Genomic DNA, 27997 nt, shown 5'->3' on the forward strand with positions numbered 1-27997 from the left:
GCCGCCCATCCATGCGCCATACTATCCTAACAGAAAACCAAATTTAATTTGCGCAAAAATAGACCAAATTCTTATTATAACATATCTCGAAAACTAAGTCCCGATAATAAGCAAATGTTTCATTTGTGCATAAAAAGTTTGTAAAATGAAAAACAAAAACATCCTCCATAAAATGTAAAGGCAAACAGGGTTAAATCATACTTTTCGAATTATTTTCTCGAGGGCATGATAAACAAAAATAACAATACTGATAATAACCTAATGATAATATTAGTAACACAGGGATTAAACACAAATATATATTTTGAAATTTGGTTCTAAAAAACATATAATGTACATGAATCAAATTGGATTAATCATTAAATTTACAGTTCTGAATTGACATTGGGGCATTTTGAAAACACACCACGCTAGTATACAACCAAAAAGGGTTATTTTCAAGAAAATGTAACTGTGAATAGTTTAAAAGGTATAATCTCGTACAGGCCTTATACATTCACTTAATTTGAGCCCAACATAATAATTATTAAGCATAGTTTAGTTTTTAATTCAGTAAACTATATTGACAGATATCTAAGCCTCGATAATCAAACTAGGTTCATTTTGTATCACTTCATCATACTGGTTGTCCTCTGGGACACAACGAACTTCTTGTTTTACTCCATAACGCTGAATGTGCAGTGATGTTTCCCTCTTTGTTCTATCCATAGGTTCTACTCTAACAGCATTCATAGATGTTATTCCTTGATCCTCATCAAAGTAATTATAAGGAGATAGGAAGAAACTTGAGTCCATAGCTGGTGTAGGTGTGACTGGCAAGTCCTCGGTATGTGGAATATGGTGGTTCCCCATTGATATCCAGGCAACAAGATCCTTAAAAAAAATGTAACGATCAATTACGTACACACATCTGTACAATTTTCCCAAACTTACGCTTTAAAAAATGCCTATACTGTAAACACAGAGTGCAAATAAATGAATGGCACGTACCTGTCTAAGTACAAATTCTGATTTTTCCATTATTGTCATTGCATTTTGTAAAGAACATATTTTTGTGACGGATAGACATTTTAACTTTAAGTTTGGAAAGAGAGTTCCTGTTATCATTTTGTTGAAATATACGAAGTTTTGAAACATTTCTTAAAATTCATCGGCAGATAACGGTTTCCAGATAATGCATGTTGAACGTTACACTGAAGCCATTCCCTTGCGTCACCTTTAATATAGTTATAACTAACTTTGATAGTAACTTTTGTAAATTTTCCTTCTTGGATCTTTGTATGCCTAATAGCATATACAAGCTCACATTAGAACCTATCAACTCTTGAAATTATATTATTCTTTAATAACACATACTTCAGTTTTCACTGTCTTTTTAACTATCTTTTATTAATATGTTCACAACCGAGAACTTCTAATTTGCCAATCTTTTGATATCTCATTTTTTATGTTTGCATTTGTTTCATCATATATTCTTAATTCCAACGTAGAAGCTGCATGCGTTTTTTGTTTTTCTATAGAAAACATGTAGATGTTACAACTACTGGAGAGATTAAGCTGTTGTGAAGATATTTTATGTGAACAAAAAGGAAAGCAAATGTGGTTCTTCTTCTCATATAGTAAACCTCTTTTTGATATGTACTGTGTTCTTCCAAGCCTAAAACTCTGAAGGGCTATTTAAATTGGTTACAAGTGTTCGATGTTCACTTTTGGACATACACTTACACAGTTGTTTCAGGTTGCTATATATAAAGAGTTTTACCAAATCTTATTCTAATTCATTATTAATTGGAAGTTAACCATTAGTTTTCAATACAAACCTGATCGACAATAGATTCATCATCATCAATAAATTTCTGAAAATTTACAACTGGATCAGCTATGTCTAAAGTTGAATATATGGAACTACTTATCCGCTCAGAATCCTTATACTTTGTAACAGCTACCTGATATCGTGCCCATGATGCGATTGGTTCATTCCCAGATCCTTCTGGGAGCATTTGCACTGATACGCCTCTGTTCAATATTCTATAACTTTTAAAATTATTAAATCTATTTTTATGCTGTTCGTTATAAAAAATTAGATATTGAGGTTCATTGAAATTATAACGATATGCTGCATTGCGTTCTGTAGTTTTCAGTGTGGAAGAAAATTTGTGTTGAATCAATCTTGCGCTAGAATTGGTAGAATACTTGTTAGGATTATTCTCTAGTTCAAAGTTCAAGGTTGAAAATCTGTTTGATGTGCCTTTTATATCGACATCAGCCTTAAAATTGAAAATGTGATGATGTAGTGGAGCAGCTAAATTTTCCTGAAGTCTAAAGCTAAAGTTTTGGTCTCCGGCTGTATAAAACGAAGTTCTGACGTACCCAGTAGCTGTAATTTTCACTTCAAGAACTCCATTATGATAGAATATAAAGTCTATCGTATAATCGTATACACCAACAACTGGGATAGTCCTAAGAATGAGAACCACGTTTTCCATTCCCTCATAAAATCGACCATCAGTGAACCAGTATGAATGGTGCCGTCTAAGGGGCATCCCCGTGTTCAGTTCAAACAGACAAAATGATGTACGTTGTCTATGGATGGAGTCACCGCCAGCAATAAAGTTAGAACCAATAAAAGTGGCATCAGATGGACAATCTATACCAGGAAACAGCATGTTTGTCAGGTTGCCAAGTAGATGCATGCTATCAAGAAAATGTGCTACTTCATCGTTCGGTTTATAGCCTGAGTAAAACACACCTATATCTTGTAAACTTATTTCATACGCTATTCGTTCATTTCTGAACTTGACGTCATATATCTGTGGTCCTGATAAGAGAGACATTCGGAAGTCAAAAGACCATGACATGTATTCAACGTGACGTCCTCTTATATTATACCTTTTACCATCGGGAGAAACTTGTCTGGGATTTTGAGGGGGGGGGTCTATGGGAGCCTCGCCGCGTTGGTTCAAGGTGGAAAATAAATCTTTGCTATAATTTGGAAATGGAACCTTGGCAATGGTGGCTTTATTAGCGTTGAAATATGTCAAAGCTTCATTCAAACTATTAAACATAGTACCACTAAACCAGACCTTCTTTATTGTTATTTCTGTTACATTCAAATCAAGCAAAACAGAAAAATCTACTATATGATGACTTGAAATTTCTAATTCTTGGACAAGAGTCATCCAAATTCTTCTTTTACTTTTCTCCCCAGATAGTGCTGAAGACATAGGAACATAATACCCGAATTTTAGACATTTATCTCCACAATCTGTTAATTTTCCACCAAAAAGTTCAACAAACATATTACCTAAAACAGGATCAATGGTAGATTTCAGGTACTCATGAGCTTTCTCGGATTCAATTCCACTCAAAGGAGGTCGGTATATGTATGGTATTTTGTTTCGGTAAGGCACTGGTTTATGGTACGTTGGGTTTGGCAAAGGTCCAACTAAGATCTCTTCAATATACGGAGGATTCTTGTTGCCCCTGAATAAAATTACATGGGCTTCTCTAGCTGGTTTAGGTCCATTATTATCAATGTAGTTCAGAACATCCTGTTTATTTGGTAAATGTATATCACTAATATAAACGACGCTATCGTTTAGTTCGCCTCGACTTGGTAGAACGAGGTTCAGGTCAGTCTGACGATATAGATAAGTAGTCAGACCCTCTATTTCTTTTTCAGTAAGGTGATGAAATACAGACGGATTATCAGATTCGTCGAGGTTGATTTTGCCATATTTACTACTTGCTTTACTACATACTGGCGTTTTGTTGAAAGACTCCGAGTTATTACTCTTAGACGAAGCCATTATTAATGCTACTAGTAGAACCAACGATAGCACAGCAAATACCATGATGAGCAATCTTTCGTTTGATAACCAATTGGATGCTGAAAATAAGTTAAAAGAAATTGAGCTAAATTTTATAGGTTCTCATAAAATAACAGATCCTAATTCATTTCTTTTGGCACACACCAGACAATAATTAATTGTACTGACTGATTTCAACACATAAGGCACTATATCCTGCCTTTACTTTGACTCGGGATAACAAGTTTGGAATTCATACTACCTGCCGGAATGTCCACCAATATGTATAAGCTAACATACTCTATGACTGGAAGACATTCTCCAGACGACTTCTGATTTATGTACTAAACTTTTAAAAGTGGCGACCTTTTAAAACATTACTTTTTCTTGCGACCTGCCGACCACTTAGTACACATATATTTATAGTTTATTGCTTTACATGTAAATAAGCCAACTTTTTATAAGTTTTAATTTTCAACCTGATGACCACTAAATAAATGAATTTACTTCGTTTTTTCCTTCATGCAAGTTAAATAGCCAACTTAAAGAAGTGCCGACCTGCCGACCACTAATAACAAATGTATTTGGTTTATTTCTTTCCAAAACAATTTGCCGACTTTTAAAAGTGGCCAATTTAAACCCATTTATTCTTTTAAAGTTACTTCCGCAGGAACTATATATATACAATCATACATGGCCTATTTCTTGCGGCTAGTATGTAATTTGTATTCCATCTCCATAAATGTTCTTTAGTGCAACTTGTTCATTCTTACTTCAGGGATCATTCGTAAAATAAAAGTATATAGCAATAGATTCCGGTTTGTGTCTACGGATTGGCGAAAAAAAATTCTTTGATACTGCGTGTCGCACGTCTAATCTACACATATGAATTTGCTATACAGTATTGCAAAATAAAGCATACACACTGTTAACTGTCGTAAAGTTTATTTAAATTTCAAGGTTAAAAGTGTATTCTTAAAAGTCTGTAAATGTGTCAGTATCGTTTACAAATGGGCATATTTCATAGTTTCGTCCCATGTTTCGCAATTATTAGAAAGCTAAAAATAAGTACATGAAGTAATGTGGATGTTTTTTTTTTTTTTTTTTTATTTTAAACAATCCACAATAAAGGAAAAATGATCGCCGGTTGTACGATGTCCACTTATATAAATAGTCAAATCGGTATAGACCTAGTGGTAAACTGAGTAAACCGTGGTGAATTTGTCCCTCATTCCTAGATTCGGAAATGAAATTTCAGCAGATTAATTATATGAACATAAAAATAACTCTTTATAAATTGTTACGACCGTAGTGCTTTTCTCAATTTACCTTCATCACGACCGCTAAAATCAACTAATTGAAAGCCCAGTGTGTATTCAAAGACTTAAAAACCCAATGAACTATTTGATCAAAAGGTATCCAAAAAGAACTACTGAGGAATGAAATCCTTGGAGACTAGCAGTCTACTAGCAAAGGTATGGACAAAGTTTAAAAAAAAATTCAAGAGTACATATTTTTTTATAAGTAACAAATTGCGGATTGAGATAATTTTCCAAACTGATAATTCTGGTTTTCTTATTTTTAGTTGTCTGATTGTACAAACCAGATCTGGAGTGTCTTCGGTAAACTACCTTCATACATTACATGTACACGACTGTGTATAACGTGAGGGTACCCAAATCGCACCCCATAGTTTTGATACAGACATTCACAATATAGTTTAACCAGCATAGAAAAATGGGTTTGAACCGACCTCCAAACGATTCATGATTGTGTAATGAGAAGTACTTAAGCTGAATCCATGCTTAATTTCACATCGGATCCGTAAATAATAACTGATGGTTTGTTTTATTTCTTATAATATTTACAACAATTTGACAATAGTTCATGCGTGTTTTTCTTTTTTTAAGAAATGGATGCCTGTAACATATTTTAATTGCTCATTTTCTAAAGTAGACTTTTTGTAGACAGTTTCGTAAATTTTACATTTTCCAGTAAATACGTCATCTGTTGATATATACTGTGAACAAACTAATAGGGGGATTTTTAACGACCTTGACTACCCATGAGGCTCTGAAAGTTTTGTGTATATCTAAATATATCTAGCTTATGCTGTGAACGTTCTGTGTATTTTTAAATATATTTAGCTATGTTGAAAGACGTGCATAATATCAAATCATAAAAATACAAGTTGTTTAATCTCTAAGTTTGCTAAATTGGTGCAATTTGGGTACTGCGACGTTACCCTTATATCGTTTTCGAGTAGAGAAATAAAAATCAAATTTTACAACATCTCATATGAATAGATATAAGAAGATGTGGTATGAGTGCCAATGAGACAACTCCCCATCCAAGTCACAATTTGTAAAAGTAAACCATTACAGGTCAAAGTACGGCCGTCAACACAGAGCATTGGCTCACACCGAACAGCAAGCCTATTTGAAGTAAGTACTATATTCCCAACTTAGATTCTATTTTTAAAATCGTTTCTGTTCTTTTTAAACAGAATAAGCGAATTCTTTTCAAAAAGTTAAGAATTGATTCAGTCAACTACATCTATGATGTTAAATCGAAATGCTTCGCGTGGTATCGATTTATTCTTAAGCTTATCATAAATTTTATAGAGAAAATAATAGATACAGAATATCATAATAGAACACATGTAAATTAATACAACATACCCATCTTCGTTTCTTTTTCAAAATAGTCTCTGTTTGTTTTAAACTGTATGAATAGGCGAAGTCTTATCAAATAGTTCCGAATTGATTCAGTCAACTATTCTAAAATAAACATTGAATAAAAAAATATCAGAATACTTCATACTGTTTCGATTTATTCTTTAGCTAATCACAAATACTGTTGACATGGCAGAGAAAACATATATTTTACATTATCTTACCTCCTATACATTTCTAGAAATATGATTGGTTAAAAGCAACCGCGTGGAGACCATGTATTTTCCATATTAGTTAGAAGGGTTCCATATTAGGTAACTAGTTATGATGCACCATGATCATACTGATGAAGGATATCTTTTTTCCGAAATATTTATAGATAATTACATTTAATGTTTCTTTTTTAGTTATTGGTGTTGTTTTGTACACTTTTTAGGCGTTTATATAATCTATTTGTTGTGTACATGTATCGTTACTCGTAATTATAACGATCCAGCGCCCTCGTGGGAAAGATCGTTGACTAATATTCAGACGTTATATTAGATATATATATTAAACAAGTCTAAATTGAAAACAACGTTCAAACCTATGGTTGCGTTGGATAAAAACCGCATTTTTTATACGTGTGCATGCAAAACAAATTTCTTGGTAGAGGGGTCTAAATACAGCACAAACAACGTTTTCCAAAAGACCAAATGAGTGAAAAAGTATATTTTAACAAAACGCATTTGACTAGCAGGTCGAACAACTGATGTTCTTAAACCCTGCTGACTGCCATTGGCGATTGCCAAATAAACGGACCACAAGATGTAACAAAAAAGATCTTATTATTAAATTACTACCAAACAGAAAACAATAAACTTGCGGAAAAGATGGTATACCGCAAACATGAGGTGCAAAAATTTGTACGCCATATCCGGATTTCGACAATTAATGTCTCTTTAGTGATGTTAGGAATCGAAACGGTATTTGGAAGGCCATATAATTTACCTCAATTTAGGATAGACTCTTGAATTTTAAAAGTGTCACAATAGGATGAACGGATCATATAAACCCGAAGGCAAATATAATACAAGCCCAAACGAAAAAATATAAACAAGTCTAAATTGAAAACAACTTTCAAACCTAATATTGCGTTGGATAAAAACCGCAATTTTTTAAAGTGTGCATGCAAAACAAATTTCCTGGTAGAGGGGTCTAAATACAGCACAAACAACACTTTCCAAAAGACCAAATGAGTGAAAAAGTATATTTTAACAAAACGCATTTGACTAGCAGGTCGAACAACTGATGTTCTTAAACCCTGCTGACTGCCATTGGCGATTGCCAAATAAACGGATCACAAGATGTAACAAAACAGATCTTATTATTAAATTATTACCAAACAGAAAACAATAAACTTGCGGAAAAGATGGTATACCGCAAACATGAGGTGCAAAAATTTGTACACCATATCCGGATTTCGACAATTAATGTCTCTTCAGTGATGTTAGAAATCGAAACGGTATTTGGAAGGCTATATAATTTACCTCAATTTAGGATAGACTCTTGAATTTTGAAAGAGTCTAAATAGGATGAACGGATCATATAAACCCGAAGGCAAATATAATACAAGCCAAAACGAAAAAATACAAACTAGACTAAATTGAGAACAACGTTCAAACCTATGATTGCGTTGGATAAAAACCGCAATTTTTATACGTGTGCATGCAAAACAAATTTCTTGGTTGAGGGGTCTAAATTCAGCACAAACAACATTTTCCAAAAGACCAAATGAGTGAAAAAGTATATTTTAACAAAACGCATTTGACTAGCAGGTCGAACAACTGATGTTCTTAAACCCTGCTGACTGCCATTGGCGATTGTCAAATAAACGGATCACAAGATGTAACAAAACAGATCTTATTATTAAATTATTACCAAACAGAAAACAATAAACTTGCGAAAAAGATGGTATACCGCAAACATGAGGTGCAAAAATTTGTACACCATATCCGGATTTCGACAATTAATGTCTCTTCAGTGATGTTAGGAATCGAAACGGTATTTGGAAGGCCATATAATTTACCTCAATTTAGGAGAGACTCTTGAATTTTGAAAGAGTCAAAATCGGATGCACGGATCATATAAACCCGAAGGCAAATATAATACAAGCCCAAACGAAAAAATATAAACAAGTCTAAATTGAAAACAACGTTCAAACCTATGATTGCGTTATATATATAAACGCCTAAAAAGTGTACAAAACAACACCAATAACAAAAAAAGGAAACATTAAATGTAATTATCTATAAATATTTCGGATAACAGATATCCTTCATCGGTATGATTATGATGTAAATTGAATCATATCAAACTATTCTGATATATATATATAAATACGTCTGAACCAGTGACAACTCTACGACAGATTTTATCCATCGGATCACTAGTGATAGTGATACAAGGCTGAAAACACATTCTGTATATATATAATTTGTCTAAATAACAGCCCAACAATGTTAGATCTGTAAATTTGAGGAGGCAATTTTTTTTGTTCTTCCCTGGCCGGGATTCGAACCCATGCTACTGAGAAATCGTGGCACCAAATCGTCTTGCACTGTGCCCGACGCGCTAGACCACTCGACCACCTAGGCTCTACAATAATAAAGCTTTAATAGAATAGATCAATAGAATAAAAACTATTATTACGTAACTTATGGACAACTATAAAGCCGTTTTTCTCAAAAATTTCACTTCGGGGAACACAAAATTGTTGTATGTGAAAACAACAAAATCATTAACAACACCAACGATGTTTCAGAACACTTTAATACCTTTTTTCCGACAGTTGCAGACAAGATTGGTAGTGATGTGATATACGACCCACCAACTCATGCCAATATCTTGCAAATTAAGGATCAAAATTGCACACACACAAAATTTGATTTTCAGAAAACAACAACAGAAAAAGTAGCAAAACTTATTAACAAAATTAACAGTAAAAAAGCTACTAGAGTAGAATGCATACCAGCAAAAGTAGTGAAATATTGTAAACCTATAATTGTGCCGGAATTAACAAAATTGAAAAATCTATCTGTAAAAACTGGTGTATTTCCTAATAGACTTAAGCAGGCTCAAGTAACACCACTGCACAAAAAAAAAAACCCAACCAACTTGTCAAAGCCAATTACAGGCCTGTCCGCGTTCTACCAATTTTTTTCTAAAAGTTATGAAAAGGTGTTTGAAATTCAACTTGGTGATTTTTTTGAAAATATTTTTCATCCTTACATGCCTTATGTGTGCTTTTAGACTTGTGTTATACACTTATCCGGGAATTACATTTAGCCCGATAAGCTGTTCTAATGGACCTTTCAAAGGCTTTTGATTGCCGACCACATGAAATTCTGCTTGATAAATTATCAGCATATGGTGTCTCTAGTCATTCTATTTCACTTCTTAAATCTATTTGACAAACAGGAAACAACAAATTAGAATTAATAGTATTCTTAGCAGTTGGGCTGACATTCATAAGGGGGTTTCCCAGGGTTCTATCCTGGGTTCCCTACTATACAATGTTTTTCTTATCAATGATATATTCTTATTTATAAAAAAATGGGAGTCTGTATAATTATGCAGATGACAATATGTTATCTTACTGTAGTCCTGATTATGATGTTTTAATTTCTACTTTGGAATCTGAATCACTTAAACTTATTGAGTGGTTCAAAATAAATAAAATGCAGGAAAACCCGGACAAATTTCAGGTTTTAGCAGTTTAAAAAAAGACATATAACAAAAATCCATGTACACGTATACAAAGTACGTGATTTTCTCGCTGGATTGAAGACCCATTGGTGGCCTTCGGCTGTTTTCTGCTCTTTGGTCGGGTTGTTGTCTCTTTCACACATTCCATTTCCATTCTCAATTTATTTATATAATAGAAATCTCACGGAAAATAAAATCTGGTCACGAATGTGGCAGAATAGACAGTAGTAAGCACTTCCTGCTAGAGTGTCATAATTTTTCACATGCCCGAAAACGTAAACACTGGAAACTGTTCTGTTCCATTAAAACGTGTTGGCCTTAATTGACTTCCTCTTTATCTCGAATTCTAGAGGTACAGCATTGAAACACACATCCAAAGCCGGTAGAAACGAAAAGATCTGATGACATTTTTTTAACCGTTTAAATAGCCGTTATTTCCTTTTTTCTGTTGACAGGGATACAGATTTTTATAAGAACAATATTGTTTCCGAATCCCTTTGTGTATTACTGCAATCATATTTTGTATGTCATGTCTTTTAAATAAAATATGTTCATGCTAAAAGCTATATCACGAATATAAGATGATTCAAAACAATATTTATGACATTTGTGTCATCAACTTAACCTGCAATCGAAAATATCAGTGTTAAGCCACTTTTTATTTAGAATATTTTTAGTCATTGGATTACGAGTCAAACAAATCAAGCCAACTAAGACAATTTCTATATTCTTTGAATTTTTGTCTACCAATGTTTTGCATTAGGCCACGATATTGTACAGGAAAAACCCAAGTGATTGTACAGTAGACGCGCAAGCGATTGTACAGTCAATAACATATCCGACATTGAGAAAATGAATGTATTTGAATTTCTACTGAGACAATGCAGTTGCTTTGAAACCTACAGACAGTTAGGACTATATACCAGAAAATGCTCATAACAGCTGATCGAGAATTTATATCAGGAGTAGTATAAGGCGAGCAGTTCGAGCCCCAAATCCCTGGATGCCCTTAAATCGGAACGCCGACGCCATACCGAAATGTTGGACCATTTGACCCTTAAATCGGGACACCAACACCTAACTTAGTGTTGGACCATTCGACCCTTAAACCGGGACGCGGACGTCATACCTTAGTGTTGGACCTTTCGACCCTTAAACCTGGACGCCGACGCCATACCTTTGAAAATGGACGGCACATCCCTGTCTTCGTCCCAGAACAAGCCTTGCATGGAAACAATTCAGAGTAGACTTCAATGAAACTTCCACCACTTAAATAAGTAACTAATAAAACATGCTCATAACAACTGTAAGATTTTCCAAGATACAATATTTATATTTAATCAGTTAATCAGATAAACTATCTCTCAATCCAGTAGGCGGTACTATGAATAGATGCACGTCTGAAGATAATTGGATTAAAATGTTTGATATCATTAAATAGAATATGTTAAAAAGCATTACGAATGTTACATCAAAGAACTTAAGTAAACAAACACATTGAAAACAGGTTTAAGAAATATAATGTATTTATAAATGTTATAATGAACACGAGAATTTGTTTTTGACATTTGTCACATGACTAGATATAAGGTCTACTCTGAATTTCACGAGCTAAAATAAGCGGGAAGAATTAAACGGTAAATCTAGGTTTAATTATGTGTCATTCGACGCTTGCCTTCGGACAGATCAGTTTGGTAATTTCTACTTCAATATGGCCTAACATACAGAAGAAAGTCTACTTCTGCAGGACGACTCGCTGCCTTATAAAACCAGTAATAGTGCAACAAGATCATCTTCTGATAGAGACTTACACGACACGTTATCTCTATTAAGATGTACATGGACGGGAAAATGGATAATCTTGAATCCAAGTTGGTACGCGAACAAGACGCGATGTCTAAGAAGATAAAGGAAGAAGTTTCTATCAAGTTCAAACACGAAGGAAACAGTATTCAGTTCAAGTTTAATGAAGAAACTGTGAATGAACTCAACAAGCTTTACAAATTAATTCCGTCAACAGAGGCACAGAGTATTCGTGTTGTTCTGGATTTGTTAGATAATTAAAGTTAAAGGCCGTAATAAGCTAATACGGATTGCAGATTCTTCACTGACAGGATGGTCAACAGTCCAGGAGTACGGGTCTAACGATATTTCTTCCGACAGCGAGGATGAGAAGAAGATACGCCAGGCGGAGAGCCGAGCCATGCGCACGATGAAATACAAGACTAAAGGGCGTCCCGCTCCGTATTCAAATAAACCCAGATTGCCACCAGCCGAAACCTATGCTAATCGCGCTTACAATCAACAGTTTCAGAGGCAGCCCTTTAGTGACAGCGTCGCACGGCGTGAGCGGCTCCAGTGGGACATGTGCTTCTTCTGTAAGCAGTTCGGGCATTGGAGAAAAAAATTGCCCCCTCAAATCTGGATCCGTTGGTTTCGGATCGTCAGGAGTTTCCAATCAGAAGTAAATCTCCAGATACATCCAGAAATGTAAATGATAAGTATAATTTTACTGATTTTGATTGTTATGAATGTGAATATGGGTCACAGTATGAATTAGATATTTTCTTAACTCAAATTCATTATTTTGAAAAGATTAGTCATAATTTCATGTCATTTAAGGGTGTAAACGGACGGTTAGCAAAGCATGTAAAAGTTTGGGAATATATTGGAGCAAATTCTTTTGTTATTGACACAATAAGTAAGGGTAATGTCATTCCATTTATTGACCCGCCGGTTAAAATGTTCTTTAACAATAACAAATCGGCACTACTGAACGAATCATTTGTCAATCAGACTGTTTCGGAGTTGGTTTCTACAGGTTGTGTAGATGAAATACCATTTTAACCTCATGTTTTCAATCCCTTAAGCGTAGCGATTCAAAAATCTGGCAAAAAACGGCTTATTCTTGATTTATCCGTTTTAAACAAATCAATCAAAAAAGACAAAATAAAATTTGAAGATTGGAAGATAGCAGTTCAGTATTTTCAGAAGGATTCGTACATGTATAAATTTGATTTAAGTTCTGGATATTTTCACTTAGACATTTGTCCGCAGCAACAAACTTTTCTAGGTTTCAGCTGGAATAATAGATTTTATTCTTTTTAGTATTTAATACATGTACGGGCCCATACATATTTACAAAATGTCTGAGACATATGGTAAAATATTGGCGTGAAAACGGTATAGATGTTGTATTGTACTTTGATGATGGTTTTGGTATGTGTACAGAAAAATCTAAGTGTATAGAAGATTCAAATTTTGTTAAGAGATCTTAAGAAGACGCCGGTTTTCTTATAAATGAAAGAAAGTCAATTTGTTCACCTGTACAGTCATTATAATGGCTTGGTATTGTTTGGAATGCTAGTGAATTTAGTCTTGTTATTCTAGACAGACGTGTAGATGATTTGCGTGTAACCCTTGTGTCAGTTATTAGATGATTTCCAAAAATAACTGTCAGGAACTTAGCTCAGGTTGTAGGTAGAATTATTTTCATGGCTCCAGTCATTGGCAATGTAGCGAGAATGATGACAGAATTTTATAATATGGCAATAGAGTGTAGAACAGAATGGGACAAATGGCTGTTGTTTCCATGTCCTTACAAATTCTTATCAGAACAGCATTTTTGGTTAGATAACATTAGACATTAAGTTGTTGAGTCATTACTCAAAATCACATGTGGTAATTTACTCTGACGCCAGTGGTATAGGGGCAGGTGCATAGTCAGTAGAACTTGACAAGAAATTTTTTTATGAAACATGGGATTTTCCTGAAGCACAAGAAAGTTCAACATGGAGGGAGTTGAAAGCTATAGAGAGCTAGCCTTGATATCTTTCAAAAATGTTTTTGAAGGCAAATCGCTTAAATGGTACACAGATAATTAGAACTGTGTGAAAATTGTAAAAGTTGGTAGTATAAATGAGAAACTATAAATGATAGCTTTGTCGATACTTTCGGTCTGTATTCAGAGAAGTATTTCCATTGACATTCAATGGATTCCTAGATCACAAAACTCTCAAGCTGATTAGATCAGTAGAATGGTTGATTACGAGGACTGGGGTGTATCAAATGAGTTGTAATTCAATTAATGAATGATTTATGGGGTCCTTACACAATAGACAGGTTTGCTAATTCTTAGAATGCAAAAATGTGTATATATATATATATATAATTATATAATTTGGAACCCATGCGCAATAGCTGTAGATGCTTTCACACAAGATTGGTTCAACTGAGAATAACTGGTTAGTACCACCTGTTTATGCTGTTATTCGATGTATTAAACACATTTTACAGACATTTTAAACATTGGGATATAGCAATTATTGTCCAGCGATATTCATCCTAGTATGCCTAATCATCTTGTACAAAAACTTCCAGATAATGTTCTATCGTCGAGGGCGGACAGCACTAGAAAGAAGTACAAATATGGATTCAACTCTTGGTGTGAGTGGTCAAAATTACATTGCATTTCTTCATTACCAGCTTCTACTGTACATATTGCATTATACTTAGTTCATATATCAGAAACATTCAACTCTACAAGTAAAATAGATGAGGCTGTATATGCGATTTCTTGGGCACACAAGCTAGCAGGTTTTCCGAACCCTTGCAAGTCTAACTTGGTTACTTCTGTTCGTGAAGGGTCATACAGAAAAATTGGACACAAAATTAACAAAAAGGAGCCTATTACAGCAAACATTTTATTAAAAAATGTTCATATATATGGTCAAAACTGTAACAATCTTAAAGATGTACGCATTGCATGCATGTGCTTATTGAGTTGTGCAGGATTTTTACGATTTTCTTAATTAGCTAATTTGAAAAGATCTAATATAACCTTTTTTCCTACTCATGTAAAACTGTATTTAGAACAGAGCAAAACTGATGTTTACAGGGAAGGCCGTGATCTAGTTATTTCTAAAACTGGAAATGATACGTGTTCAGTGGCTATGTTAGAACGTTATAAGAAGTTAGCTAAAATATCAGAAAATTCTGACGAATTTGTATTCAGGTCTTTAAGTTATTGTAGTAAAAGTGATACTTATAGATTAAGGAAAAATTCACCACTTTCATACACTAGAGTTAGAGAAGTATTGTTGAATGCATTAGAAACCATCGGTTAAGTTAAAAAAACAGTTTGGTCTTCACAGTTTACGCTCAGGTGGATCCGGAGCAACCGCTGCAGCAGCAGCAGGAGTTGAAGATCGTCTATTTTAAAAGCACGGGCGGAGGAAGAGTGAAAATGCCAAAGATGGTTATATAAAAGAAAGTATAGATAACAGATTGTCAGTATCTTAAAACATGGGTATATAAGACTATCTTATAGATATACTTAATTGCTGTTATATAACTATTATCTGTTCCCTTTCTTTGTTTTCTTTCGTTGCTTAACTGAACTGTCCAGGCGAGCTGATATCCCAAATAGTGTTTGGTTTTTATTTTGTTTTTGTTGTTGAAGTTTTATAACGAAAAGAAATTACTTCATCGCAGAGAAACGGGAACCGATTTGTACCAGTTTGAACTACATGCTACGGGCTTATCGGTTATTTAAGCCATAAAAGAACCAATCAAAACGCGTTAAATTGATAATTAACTATAAAACCATTGAAAATTCCAAAACAATTGTCAGAAGATATGTAAAGGTAAGAAGACTAGCAGGATATTTTTGAAAAATTTAATATATGGTGAGCGGGATTAACTTTTCCGCATTTAATTCATCGTGAGACAATTCTGGGAAATGGAAAGAGATCTTTATAATTACTACGCTTAAGACGATATTAATTGGAGAAATTACATTCGCCGTTGGATATACGTATCTGGGCCTAACAACACACTCTGTCGTCGCATCCCTTAATATCTCAACGACTTCGTTTAAAATGCGATTTATGCGACAAAAATTTCAACCGTCCATCAGAACTTTTATCTCATAAACAAACCAAACATCAAGGTATTCGGTATCCATGTACAAAGTGTCACAAAACGTTCCCTCAGAGCTATGAAAAACGCAAACACGAAAATTTTTGCTCAGGTATCCCTAGTGTTTTGCAAACATGAATGTATGATTTGTTCCAAGCGTTGTGTCACGCCAAACGGATTACGTCAACACCAACGATACCATCACACTCCCAACACCCAACGACTAAAAAGGCCGACACAAGTATCCATAGAGCAACCAGCCACCAAGAAACCAAGCACCAATCCCTTTAAGCCATCCGTTCATCAAGTTAGTTGCCGCTGTTGTAATGAGTCATTCAACAACAAAAAGGACTTATAGATTCACGGCATGCAACGACGATATCAGATCGGACAGGGTACACGATTGCAAGCATCTCCTCATGGACAGGTTACTTATCCTTGGGAGATAGAAGGAGACGAAAACGACCTAGCCTTAAAAGAAGTGTACGAGGCGAACGCTCCTTTATTATTGGAAAATCATCGGGAAGGTTCCATTTATTCCGTTTATAACATACCACTGACGAATGACGTCGACATGCACCAGCTCATGCTGACCTGCCGACACTATATACCAGCGTCAACAATACGCCTTCAAGCTTACCATGATATTTGGTGTCATCTTAATTCACACAGAAGAAAAGCGCTACAGGTTTTTCAAACCCTACGAAAACGATTCCGTCTTTAATAAACCCCTGTTTATTTCAAAGAGAGATGATCTCAATAAACTAAGGCGGAAACTAACAGACTTAAATCCGCGGGAACACCTGATGAAACAGAGACCCGATACCAAATGGAAACCTTACCTAGTGACCAATGCTTTATTTGTAATCGACACCACCAATTAAACGCTAGGAAAAGAAGAAACGTCTCTGCCTGACTACATTAAACACAAGAAAAGCATACACGCTCTCGAAAAAGACAAAACACATCCTAAGCCATATACTGATAAACTCTGCGCTTTCCGATGCTTGGCGTTACACAGAGGTCAATCCATCACTAACTTAGAACGCAATGTGCAGCTTTATTTTCAACAATAGAATGGCTATCAGGACGACGAAATGAAAGTACATACGAGGCAAAGCTGTTTTCTGGATTACAATTACATCTAATTCCAGAATTTGAATCCTGTTTTCAAGTGAATATAAACGTCTATGATTTAAGGGAAGACGACTAGGCTTTTTGCGTGTACAAGTCTCCATGTCGTTTTGGAGAGTCAATGTGTTTAAACATGTACAAACACCACCTCTCTTACATTAAAGATTTTAGGGATTACGCTAAAAATATCAATGTCAAACATGCGAACGTCACTTTAATCATCACGCTAATCTTAGCCGACATCAGCGCACGTGTTCCAATCAAACGAAATACATATATCCTGGTAGATTATTTATAGCTCAACAAACCATTTTCGAAAAATTGGAAGAATGCGACATTAAAGTTTCCCCGAAAGATCAAACATTTCCTTGGTTCATCGTCTTTGATTTCGAGGCTATACTGCAAAAAGTTCACAGTTCGACTTCCAGCAAACTACAGTATGCTACTAAACATGTACCAATCTCCGTCTCTCTCTCTGCAGCAACGTACCAGGGCATATCAATCCAATGTGTTTCGTTGGCACAAACCTTGCTACATTATTAAACTCAATGTTTAATCCAATGTTTGAGATATATGAAACTGTTATTGAACTGTCCGAAATCAAATGGGGTTGGGCTAAACAGGAACCGAAAAAAACCATACAGCGCTGGAGTGAAGAAGGGGATTTTAACAATGACGAAGATGAATGCAAAAGACTTGATGGAGACGATGATGAAAATCAACCACCAGATGGCGATCAAAGCATTCTCAGTGGAAATAAAATCATTGAAAATCAACTGAAATTCCTAAATGGACAATTAGAAGGATATATAACGCAAGTCCAGTATAAGGATTTAATTCGGGGAAATACGACTTAAATCTCATCAAACAAAAACTCGCTATGTTTCTAAACATACATGTAGAAGAAGATCGCCCTTTTGTCGTTAAAAAGAACAACATGTATGCTTGTATATCCTCTAAGTACTACAAATTTCTCGACGTATTGCAATTTTTAGCACCAGGAACGTCATACGCTAAATTCTTAAAAGCATACCAGGTTGATGAGCAAAAAGATTTTTTCCCTTACGAGTGGCTTGATGATCCCAAAAAGTTAAATCCTCCCGAATTACCACCTCATGAAGCTTTTTATAGTTCCCTAAAACAAACTTACATTTCACATGCAGATTATCAAATTTGTGTAAACGTTTGGCGAGAGAATAATATGTCAACATTCGAAGATTTCTTAGAATGGTACAATAATCTTGACGTCGGACCCTTCGTTACGGCAGTAGAACGTCTTCAGACATTCTATTTCAAGAAAAACATTGACATTTTCAAGATTGCTATATCCGTCCTTGGAATCGCCCGACGCATTCTCTTTCAAACAGCCAAGGAAGCGGGTGCCAACTTCGCCTTATTTGATAAGCAAAACAAAGATCTTTAAAAAATATTCAAAGACAATATCACTGGCGGGCCGAGCATAATTTTGACTCTATATCACAATGTTGGTGAATTACGTATTCGAGGGGGAGATAAGATCTGTCAAAAAGTGATTGGATTGGATGCAAATGCTTTGTATTTAGAAGCCATCGGAAAACCAATGCCCTTGGTCCTTTTATTAGACGGAGGAGCGAGAAAAACTTTAGTCCTGAATGTAGAGATTACTATATGATGACTGATCACTGGATGAAATATCTGATTACCTCTGGTCAAGCAAGCTTACAGCACAAATTGAATCACGGATTAGAGAAGCGGGTTGGAAAATACTTGGTGGATGGTTGGGATTCTAGTACCAACACAATATACCAATTCCATGGATTTTATTTTCACGATCACCAGTGTGACGTCACAGCCAATATAAAAGACCAAAGATGGATCGAAGAACGAGAACACAAATTAAAGAAGACTTTTGATACCACAAGCTATTTGAGATCTCAAGGATAGAACGTCGTTGAAATGTGGGAATGTGACTTCCAAAAACTCCACAAAAATCCTCTAGTTCATGCTATCATCACCAAAGGACGTCCTACCTTCTATAGAAAACACCCGGGAAGGGCCAACGAAACCCAAATATTAAATGCCATTCGAAGCGGAGATTTATTTGGAATGTGTCAGGTGGATATATGTGTTCCAGAGGAATGGGTCGATGAATTTAAAGGAAAGAGTGATATGACACCACAAGACCATTTCGCAGAAATGTCCCCTTTGTTTTGTAACACGGAAATCCCCTTTGACTCGTTTGGTCAACGCATGCAAGAACACATTAAAAAACATAATTTATCATAGAATATCAACGACGCAATACAGCATCTTAAGCAGGGAGATAAAGTCAACCTCCGTATTCATATAGGGAAGAATGTTTCGAACTATCCATGCATAAATATTCGTCAGTTATGGTATCCACCCAATGAAACAATCTTGAAACCAGCAAAGAAAGAAATCACTTTAAGTCAGCTGGAATGGGAGAAATTAATTGATGTGATACCAGAAATAGAGAAAGCCGTACCGGAAGTGCAAACAATGATTCCCTGTTGGCAAACGCACGACAATCAGGAGGGCTTATTGAATTGTACTGAATGTTTCGTCCATCATCCTGAATATATTAATAGTCTGTAAATGACGATAGGGAATAGAAATGTACGTTCAAGATGATTATATATGAATATATATTAAAAAAAAGCTTTAACTCCGCGTGACATCTCTATGTTAGACAGTCTCAAGAGGTGAGGAGCTAAGTTAAGAATAAGTAGAACATGATCACTTACATGTATATTTTGGATTAGTAATTTGAATCTTAAATGAGGTTTTTACCGACCCAAATGTTTAGCGTACTGGAAAAATGATCATCATTCTATGTCAGTTACATATCTTTTTGAGCCTTCAGAATTTCCTAAACAACCATTTTTAGGTAGTGAAATTTAAACATTTTTGTTTTTAAGTGTTTAAAGCATTCGAAGTTGGTCAAATTTAAGGGTGTTTAATTTCATTGCGAAATACCCTGAACGAGAAAGAAAAATGAATCGGACGCATTTTCCTTGTGCTATGATTTCATACATTTGTTTTTTCGGGCTACGAAAATTATAATCAATACAGTTTTAGATGACTTAAAATTTAATAAATAAGGAAAAAACTGCTTGGTCTTTATTATTTATAATACTTTTTTAACTTATCAAATATTTTTAAATTCCTTAGTTTTGGGGTGCATAATATTTCGAATTATTATTTTTAGGGTGTTGAAATCCCAAGTGAATGTCATTGGTTCATAGTGACTGACTCTTTCCCAGAAAGTATCCAATGATAACCTTGACGTGTTCTATATTAATATAATTTACGGTGTAATAATTTTAGAAGACTAATATGAATAATTTTTACGTTCATTTATACCTCTGTGATTCGATATCAACGCATGTGGATAATCATGCAGGAAAGTTTGTGATTGATTTACCAAAAACATATTTATTTCATGGTGATTGGGAATGTGCTATAACGGAAATCAACTTCAAGTCAGATTTTGAACGCCCTACGGGACGTATTTATGTTGGCTGCGATCTCATAGAACAGTCCTACGTGCCAAATACGACACTAGGTGTTTTACGTTCTGTACCTAATCTAGAAGATGAGCAAACGGATTTGGTCTTTAATTCATCATTCTATACGTACCTGATAATAAAAAATGGGAACAACACTTTGCAGCTGTGACCGAGGGAAGAGTTCATCCGGATTATAAACGGCGATACATCGTGGGTAGAGTCTCTAGGTTGCGTTTATTATCAGAAAATATAGACGTTAACATGGTGAGTCCTGTAGCGCAGTCCTTGGAGATGGCTTAATCTGAATTCAAAAGAGAGAGACAAAAAGTTATAAGAGAGAGGGTGAAAAACCTAGGATGGGGTATAATTAGCTAGAAACCTAGTGCGATATAGAACTCTGTGGAAGAATGATGAATCAATTTGAGGAGAATCATGGTGATGAACTTTCTATTTTTACACCACCTCCGAGTAATACCGCAATACAGAGGAGGGAGTGTATTGAGTATAGAGCAATCAGTCAACTATCAAATTATGCAGATTTGGAATTTCTCATTCCACCACAGTCTGCAGGATATATGGATTTAAAAAGAAGAACTCTGAAAGTTAAAGTGCGACTAACAGATTCCAATGATATCCCCATCCTTAAAGACTATAAGGCGTATATAGATACGTTACTGTCTACAAGTGCCAATGATAAAGTGGAGTTGGAATCACAACTGTTTAGAAAAGATACAGCTGCTTCTGATGATCCTGACGTTGTAGGGGGTAGGAATACAGGGCTCTATATCAGAAGTTTATACACATAAGCAGGTTGAATCGTAGAACTAGAGGGACCTATAAATTCAGTCATAAAAAAAAAATTAAAAAAAAATTCGAAAAAAAAAAAAAGATATCTTAAACCATCTACATGTATGTGTAGCAGGTCTCAAGTACTGAACCAGATCTAGTGTTTGGAAGTGTGAGAGAGATTTTCAAGTAATCTGAAAACCGCGTCCACTTTCAAGGGTGTGACGTCACTATAAGTGTCCACCTTGGAGGGCAGCCTTGTCCAATACTAGGGTATGCCGTCCGCGTCCCGATTTAAGGGTCGAATGGTCCATCACTATGGTTTGGTGTTCGCGTCCCGATTTAAGGGTCCAATGGTCCAACATTAGGGTATGGCGTCGGCGTCCCGATTAAGGGTCAAATGGTCCAACATTAGGGTATGGCGTCGGCGTCCCGATTTAAGGGTCGACTTGTCCAACACTAGGGTATGGCGTCCGCGTCCCGATTTAAGGGTGGACTTGTCCAACACTAGGGTAAGGCGTCCGCGTCCCGATTTAAGGGTGGACTTGTCCAAAACTAAGGTATGGCGTCCGCGTCCAGCGTCCAGGGTGTTGGGGCTCGAACTGCTCGCCTTATACTACTGTCAATCCCGATACAGAAAAGGAAGATCATAACATTATTATATATTTCGTTGTCAAAACAATCTGAAGTTTTGTGGTCGGGCTGTCATTCAACTTTTCCAAATGGGTTGTTTGTCTACGGATCTAAGATTTGGCCGTTTAGTTTCGAATGAAAAAAAAAATTAGAACAGGGATGGTGTAGTTGTAGTTTCATGCAAGACAAAAGCTGACCGAAATAATATACTGTCTGCTAGAAAGAAATTAAAGTCCAGTTGACAGTACAGGATCACTATTTTATACACAGACATAAACCAATAACAACGCTTTGAAGCTGAAAATATAAGAGTGATTTTTAAACCTACAATAACTATGAATGCAGATCTCAGTGTTAGAGGGTCTCGCTCAATTAACAATTCTAAAAGGTCATATTCTCCTTTAAACCTGAACGGGAACTTCGACAATCGCGAAGGAAGTCATACAAATAGACATCGAGACAGGCATATAATTAGCTGTTAAAAATTTATGATGCACAATAATTATTAAAACAATCGATACTAATATGAAACACGAAAACATGATGTGTTCAACAATTTATTTTAAGAAAAGTACAATACTTACATGTATAGCTACGACCATTTCCTGTTTTGCTTATCCCATTTTTAATATAGATGCCATTATATTTTCATATACTTATATCATGTGAATGAAAGCTGAAATAAGAAATTTACAATTAACAATAATCAAATTGAATATAAAAGCTAAAGGAACACGTTGTAAAAATACAAATGGTTAGACACATTGAGTAAATATATAAACTAGAATCGTTAGAAAAACAGTTTGAAACTAAGATATGTCCAATATCGGAAAAAATCAAATGCACATAGTAGATTGCTACGGAGCGTTAATCTTTATTCGACACTTCAACGAGCATGTGAGCGGTTTCAGATTGAGTCATGAAACCAGAAGCTTTAAAGTCTTCAGTATAATCAACATGCCATTTAATATCATTATTAATTTCCCATTGAATTTCTGCCATTTTTTTCGCTAAGAGTTTCTGTTGCAGTAACATCGTTTCCGCCATTCCACTGCAGCCAAAAACCATTTAATCCAATATAGGAAACGCTATAAAAAATGCATAAATTCTCTTTTATAGATGACTACTCATTCAGCCCCACGCACACCAATTGGAGTTTTATGAAATCCAAGCGGTGAATGGGACCCAGGAGCTATTCTATTTGGAGGAATTTGGAATACCTTTCCACTTGTTGGAAGAGCAGATCTCACTGCATGATCTACAACGCAGCTGGTACTACCCTGAAACAAGAATCTAGCTCTGGGTTGCCTACTTATAATTACAAGAGATATCAAATCCAATATCACTGCCCAATGTCAATTCTTTGTTTATATTCTCCAAACATAGTTTTCTGTACTTTGCACCCACAAAAAAACAAAGACTGAATTTCTTGACCCCAAACCAAATGTAAGACGTTGTATAGTAATTTTAGGAGCAATCTACCTGTAGGTTTTTCTGCTCCTTCTATGTTTTGAATCGGTATGTCTTCTAGATTTCTATGACTTGCGATCTTAAACGCTTTCACTTCCTCCTCGTGTTTTCTATCACATACAGTTTCGGATTCTTTCGATGCTTCCTCGCGCATTTGCAACTCCGTACATGCATATTCGTAAACTTTCAGAGAATTGTAGCGCTGCTGATTTCTATCATCTAAACACACCTGATAATACTTCCTAAGATCGGCAATGGATTCCATTGTATTCCCTATTCGGTTTTTTACTAACACTATCACGTAATGGGCCATTACAGCGGCTTGGACTATAATGTCGTGATTCGGATGATGGTTTGTCACGTGCTGACGCAACTTTAAATCTAGCGTTTCTTTGAATCTTTTATATAGTATGTAACCATATTCCCTGGTAGACACCAATTTGGAAATGCAGCTCTCAGCGATTTTTAAAGCTCCTATAGCTTGTCTTCAATCAAAAGAAAATAGGAATATTCTGCATAGTAATCTGGATTGTTTGGACTTAGACTTATTGCAGTATTAAAACATTTTTCTGCAAATTCTTACTAAGTCATCTGATCTGTGCTTCGTTTTAAATCGAATTTTTGTCCAGTAATGAAAGGCACGACCAACATTGACAAAACAGTCTGACATCTTAATGACGTCATTATCATGTTCTATTTGTAACTGTTGTATTACTCTTTCTTCCGGAACGATGCTAAGTATGGTCGCAAGATATTAAAGTGAATCATCAGGGCCGCATTGCATGGCTTCGATAAGACATACTAATATAAAACTGTCAGCATCGATATCATTATAAAATGAAGCTGCTATCCTCAAGAGATGTAACCCATATTCTCTCATATTTGGATCACGGGTAAGATATATGTTTCTTACTTCATGCATCAACTGTAACATTTATATTTTAACTGGACAGTGATTTCTAACTTATATTTAAATTTATTGGTGAGTTTTGATTAACATTACAAATGAGCCGTAGTGTTTGTTTTTACCTAAACGCGAAAGAAAAGAATTCCCAACTTCAATGACATCTTTAAATGGATATGATTCCTGAAACTATTTGCTCAAAATAATATGTGTTGATAGTATACATGATATACAAGTCAGATAATGCATATTTAAAGGTTTTTCTTGTCGGATAATATACCGCGTGGTGTCATGATTGCCCAAAGAAAAACCTCCCTACGGTCGGTCTTTCATGACACCACTCGGTGTGTTATACGACAAGACTTAAACTACTCATAATATATACTAGTAACTTAAAACATACTCATCCCTTCTCGTCTAATGGAACATGGCTTTTCTTGCACTTTAAAATGCTATACATGACATTTTTTTAACTTATAGATTAATTATGAAAGTGAAAACTTAAAAAATGCACCAACAAAGTGTACATCCCCTAAGGCAAGTTGAATTGGAAAAGAACAAAAGACAAAAATCACGAGTACTGTTGTTTGTCTATTAATTATAAACGAAACGGGAGAATAGAAAAATAAACGCATTTTAAGTTGAGATTTCAATATTGTAAACGTAATATTATGGTACATGAACTGAACATGTACATGAACAAAAATGAAAAGATTGCAAAGGTGAATGTAAAAATATCTAATATCATTTTTACATCTGACCTTAAAATCAATGTTTTTTTTTTAACAATAACTGTTGATATAAAAAGCAAAATAAGTTTGGGAAAAATAAAAACAGTGCATTCATCAATAGAAAAGTAAGCACCTAACAGTGTCTACTGTTAAAAGGTCATCTTTTTAAGATTAATTGCTGAAGGTTTTTCCTTATTTCAAAATTATACAATTCTAGAAAAGCTGATTTATACAACATTGTGTGCTTTTTAAATGTAATGAAGGAATTTTAGATATATTAGCATTAAATTGTTACTGAAACACAAACATGTATGTTTAAATAATTTAGGAGCTTGTAGTTCAGTGGGTGTCGTTGGTTCATGTCTGTCATATTTGGTTTTCGTAAATTGTTTTGTTATTAATTAGGCTGCTAATTTTCTCAATTGAATTGTTTCATATATTTCTTGTCTGGGACTTTTATAGCCGACCATACTGTATGTTTATTTTCCTATTGTTGAAGGCCGTACGGTTGCCTATAATTGCTTACACCCACTTCATTTGAACCCTAGTGGATAGTTTTTCTCATTGGCAATCACACCACATCTCCTTATTTTTATATCATTTTTTGTAATCACAAAACAATCTCATTGATATTTCATTCCATTTGTTGAAATGACAATTGAATATGATTCACACCTTTTTATCTACCAATGTTAACATTTAAAGTGAGCTCATATTAAGGTTTGCTTATTACAATGGGAAATGATAATTTTGAAATGTCACTTGAAGGTGTGAATGCGTCCTAAATTTGTCAGACAATACTAAATCATGTTTTATGAACATTTAAAACCTCGGCTACGCCTCGAGCTTTCAATATATTTATAAAATATTACCAAGTATTATTTAATCTTCGTGTATTCATAACTTAAGATCGTCACCTGCTCATATATCACATTACTGTTCTGTTTGGAAGCGTTTATACACAGTCTCTGTTGTAAATTATTAACCCTCGGTATCTTTTTAAACTTTAGAATTATTAAAGCGTTATGCGGTGTTTAATTGTATAACTATAAAGATTGTTATAGTTAAATCAGAATAGATTGCTTTGAATCATTTAACATCATCAAAATCATACTGCTGAAGTATATCTGTTATCCGAAATGATGTTATAGATACTTACACTTATTGTTTCCTTTTTTAATATTGGTTTCGTTTTGTACACTTTTTAGGCGTCAATATATATGCTTGGTTTAGTGAGGAAAGATTCACTCGGGAAAGATTTTGTATTAGAAAATCAAAAACGTTGGCATCGAATGGAATAAATGAAAAAGGTGTAGTTCTTATCGGGCAGTTGGTTTGTATAACTAAGTAGTTTCTGTTGTGTTTTCATTACTTTCGTCAAATCTGAAATTCTAGATTTATACCAGTTCAAATCGCACAGCGCTATCCATTTGGGATGTATATATGAATACGCAGCCACGTTGTAATTACTTAACCTCCGTCAACTTTGAATATTAAGAATTATACTAGTTCAAATCGAATAGTGCTATTTATTTGGGACGTGTCTTTTGTGTTTTCTCATAAAGTACTGCAAATTTTGTTTATATTATTGCCAATATTATTGAGAAAGTTGAATAATTTTAAACTAAGAATCTATGCATCGGAAATAAACACATTTATTCTGAAACCAGGTGTTGGCATGAAACGGGCTATGTTCTTCTATAGTCTATGATGGCATAATACTTAACACCTAACGGTAATAATTGTGGTTGATTTTCGTATGACGAAAAACATAATATTTCGATAAGTCTAATAGGGGTTTTGGTATATCAGTAACTCCTAGTATATGTAGTCCTTCCATAATTATATCATCGTACTGTGTTCACATTTATAAAGGTATAAGTTGACCAGTTAAGTTGAAACATGCTGATATTTAATAGTTACAAATTTGAAACACTGCAGGTCAATGATTATGTTAAGTTTAACTACAGATGCATGTAAGAAAAACCCAAAATCACCTTCATAATGCGAAAATAATCGTAAAAATGTAATACAAGCCACAGTCTTGTTTATCCAATGGCTGGAACCCAAATACTTTACAATAAAAAATCTTGTAACACTACTGAAATTATTGTAATGATTTAATTATGTCATAAAGGCAAACATCATTTTTAAGTTTTTCAGTTATCATAGATAAAAAAGCCCTTCCGACTACCTAGTTATAGATTTTTTTTTGAGCGTGTAAATGTAGCTTTTAAATGGTTTGGTATCTATCATGTCTATTGAACGATATAATGCTTTCAAATTTATTATTATTCTAAGTTATACAAGGAGCACTAAGCTTTGCTTGTTCCAATTTAAAATTATTCATAGAATTCTGTAAACTATTACACTACTTTACAAGATGAAAATAAATAATAGCAACATATGTAAATTTTGCAAAGAAGAACCAGAGACCATAGTACATCTGTGGTGGAGCTGTCATTTGATCTCCAGTCTCTGGCATGCAACAAACAACTGGATTTTTGATATGACAAATATTGAACTGCCTTTGAATATCAAAATTATTCTATTTGGTAACTACGAAAATATTAAGTTAAACTTTGTTAAAAATAAAATTATTTTGCTTACAAAATACTGTATTTACCGAACAAAATTACAAGAAGTATTGCCAAATTTAAATGCTTAAAAATATTAGTTA

At 34.6% G+C, this 27997-nt stretch overlaps 1 protein-coding gene across 1 annotated transcript in view; it reads right to left on the minus strand.

The window, feature by feature from the left end:
* Nucleotides 1-287: 287 nt before the first annotated feature.
* The window catches only part of LOC127705707 (putative amine oxidase [copper-containing]), a 48529-nt gene continuing 20819 nt past the window's right edge, over nucleotides 288-27997 (minus strand). The window contains exon 2 of the mRNA XM_052210085.1: nucleotides 288-873. Within this exon, the coding sequence (XP_052066045.1) occupies nucleotides 574-873 (300 nt within the window). The 3' untranslated portion in view covers nucleotides 288-573. The remainder of the gene's footprint in view (nucleotides 874-27997) is intronic.

Source organism: Mytilus californianus, unplaced genomic scaffold, assembly GCF_021869535.1.
Source record: "Mytilus californianus isolate M0D057914Y unplaced genomic scaffold, xbMytCali1.0.p SCAF_6, whole genome shotgun sequence".
Taxonomy (NCBI): Eukaryota; Metazoa; Mollusca; class Bivalvia; order Mytilida; family Mytilidae; genus Mytilus; species Mytilus californianus.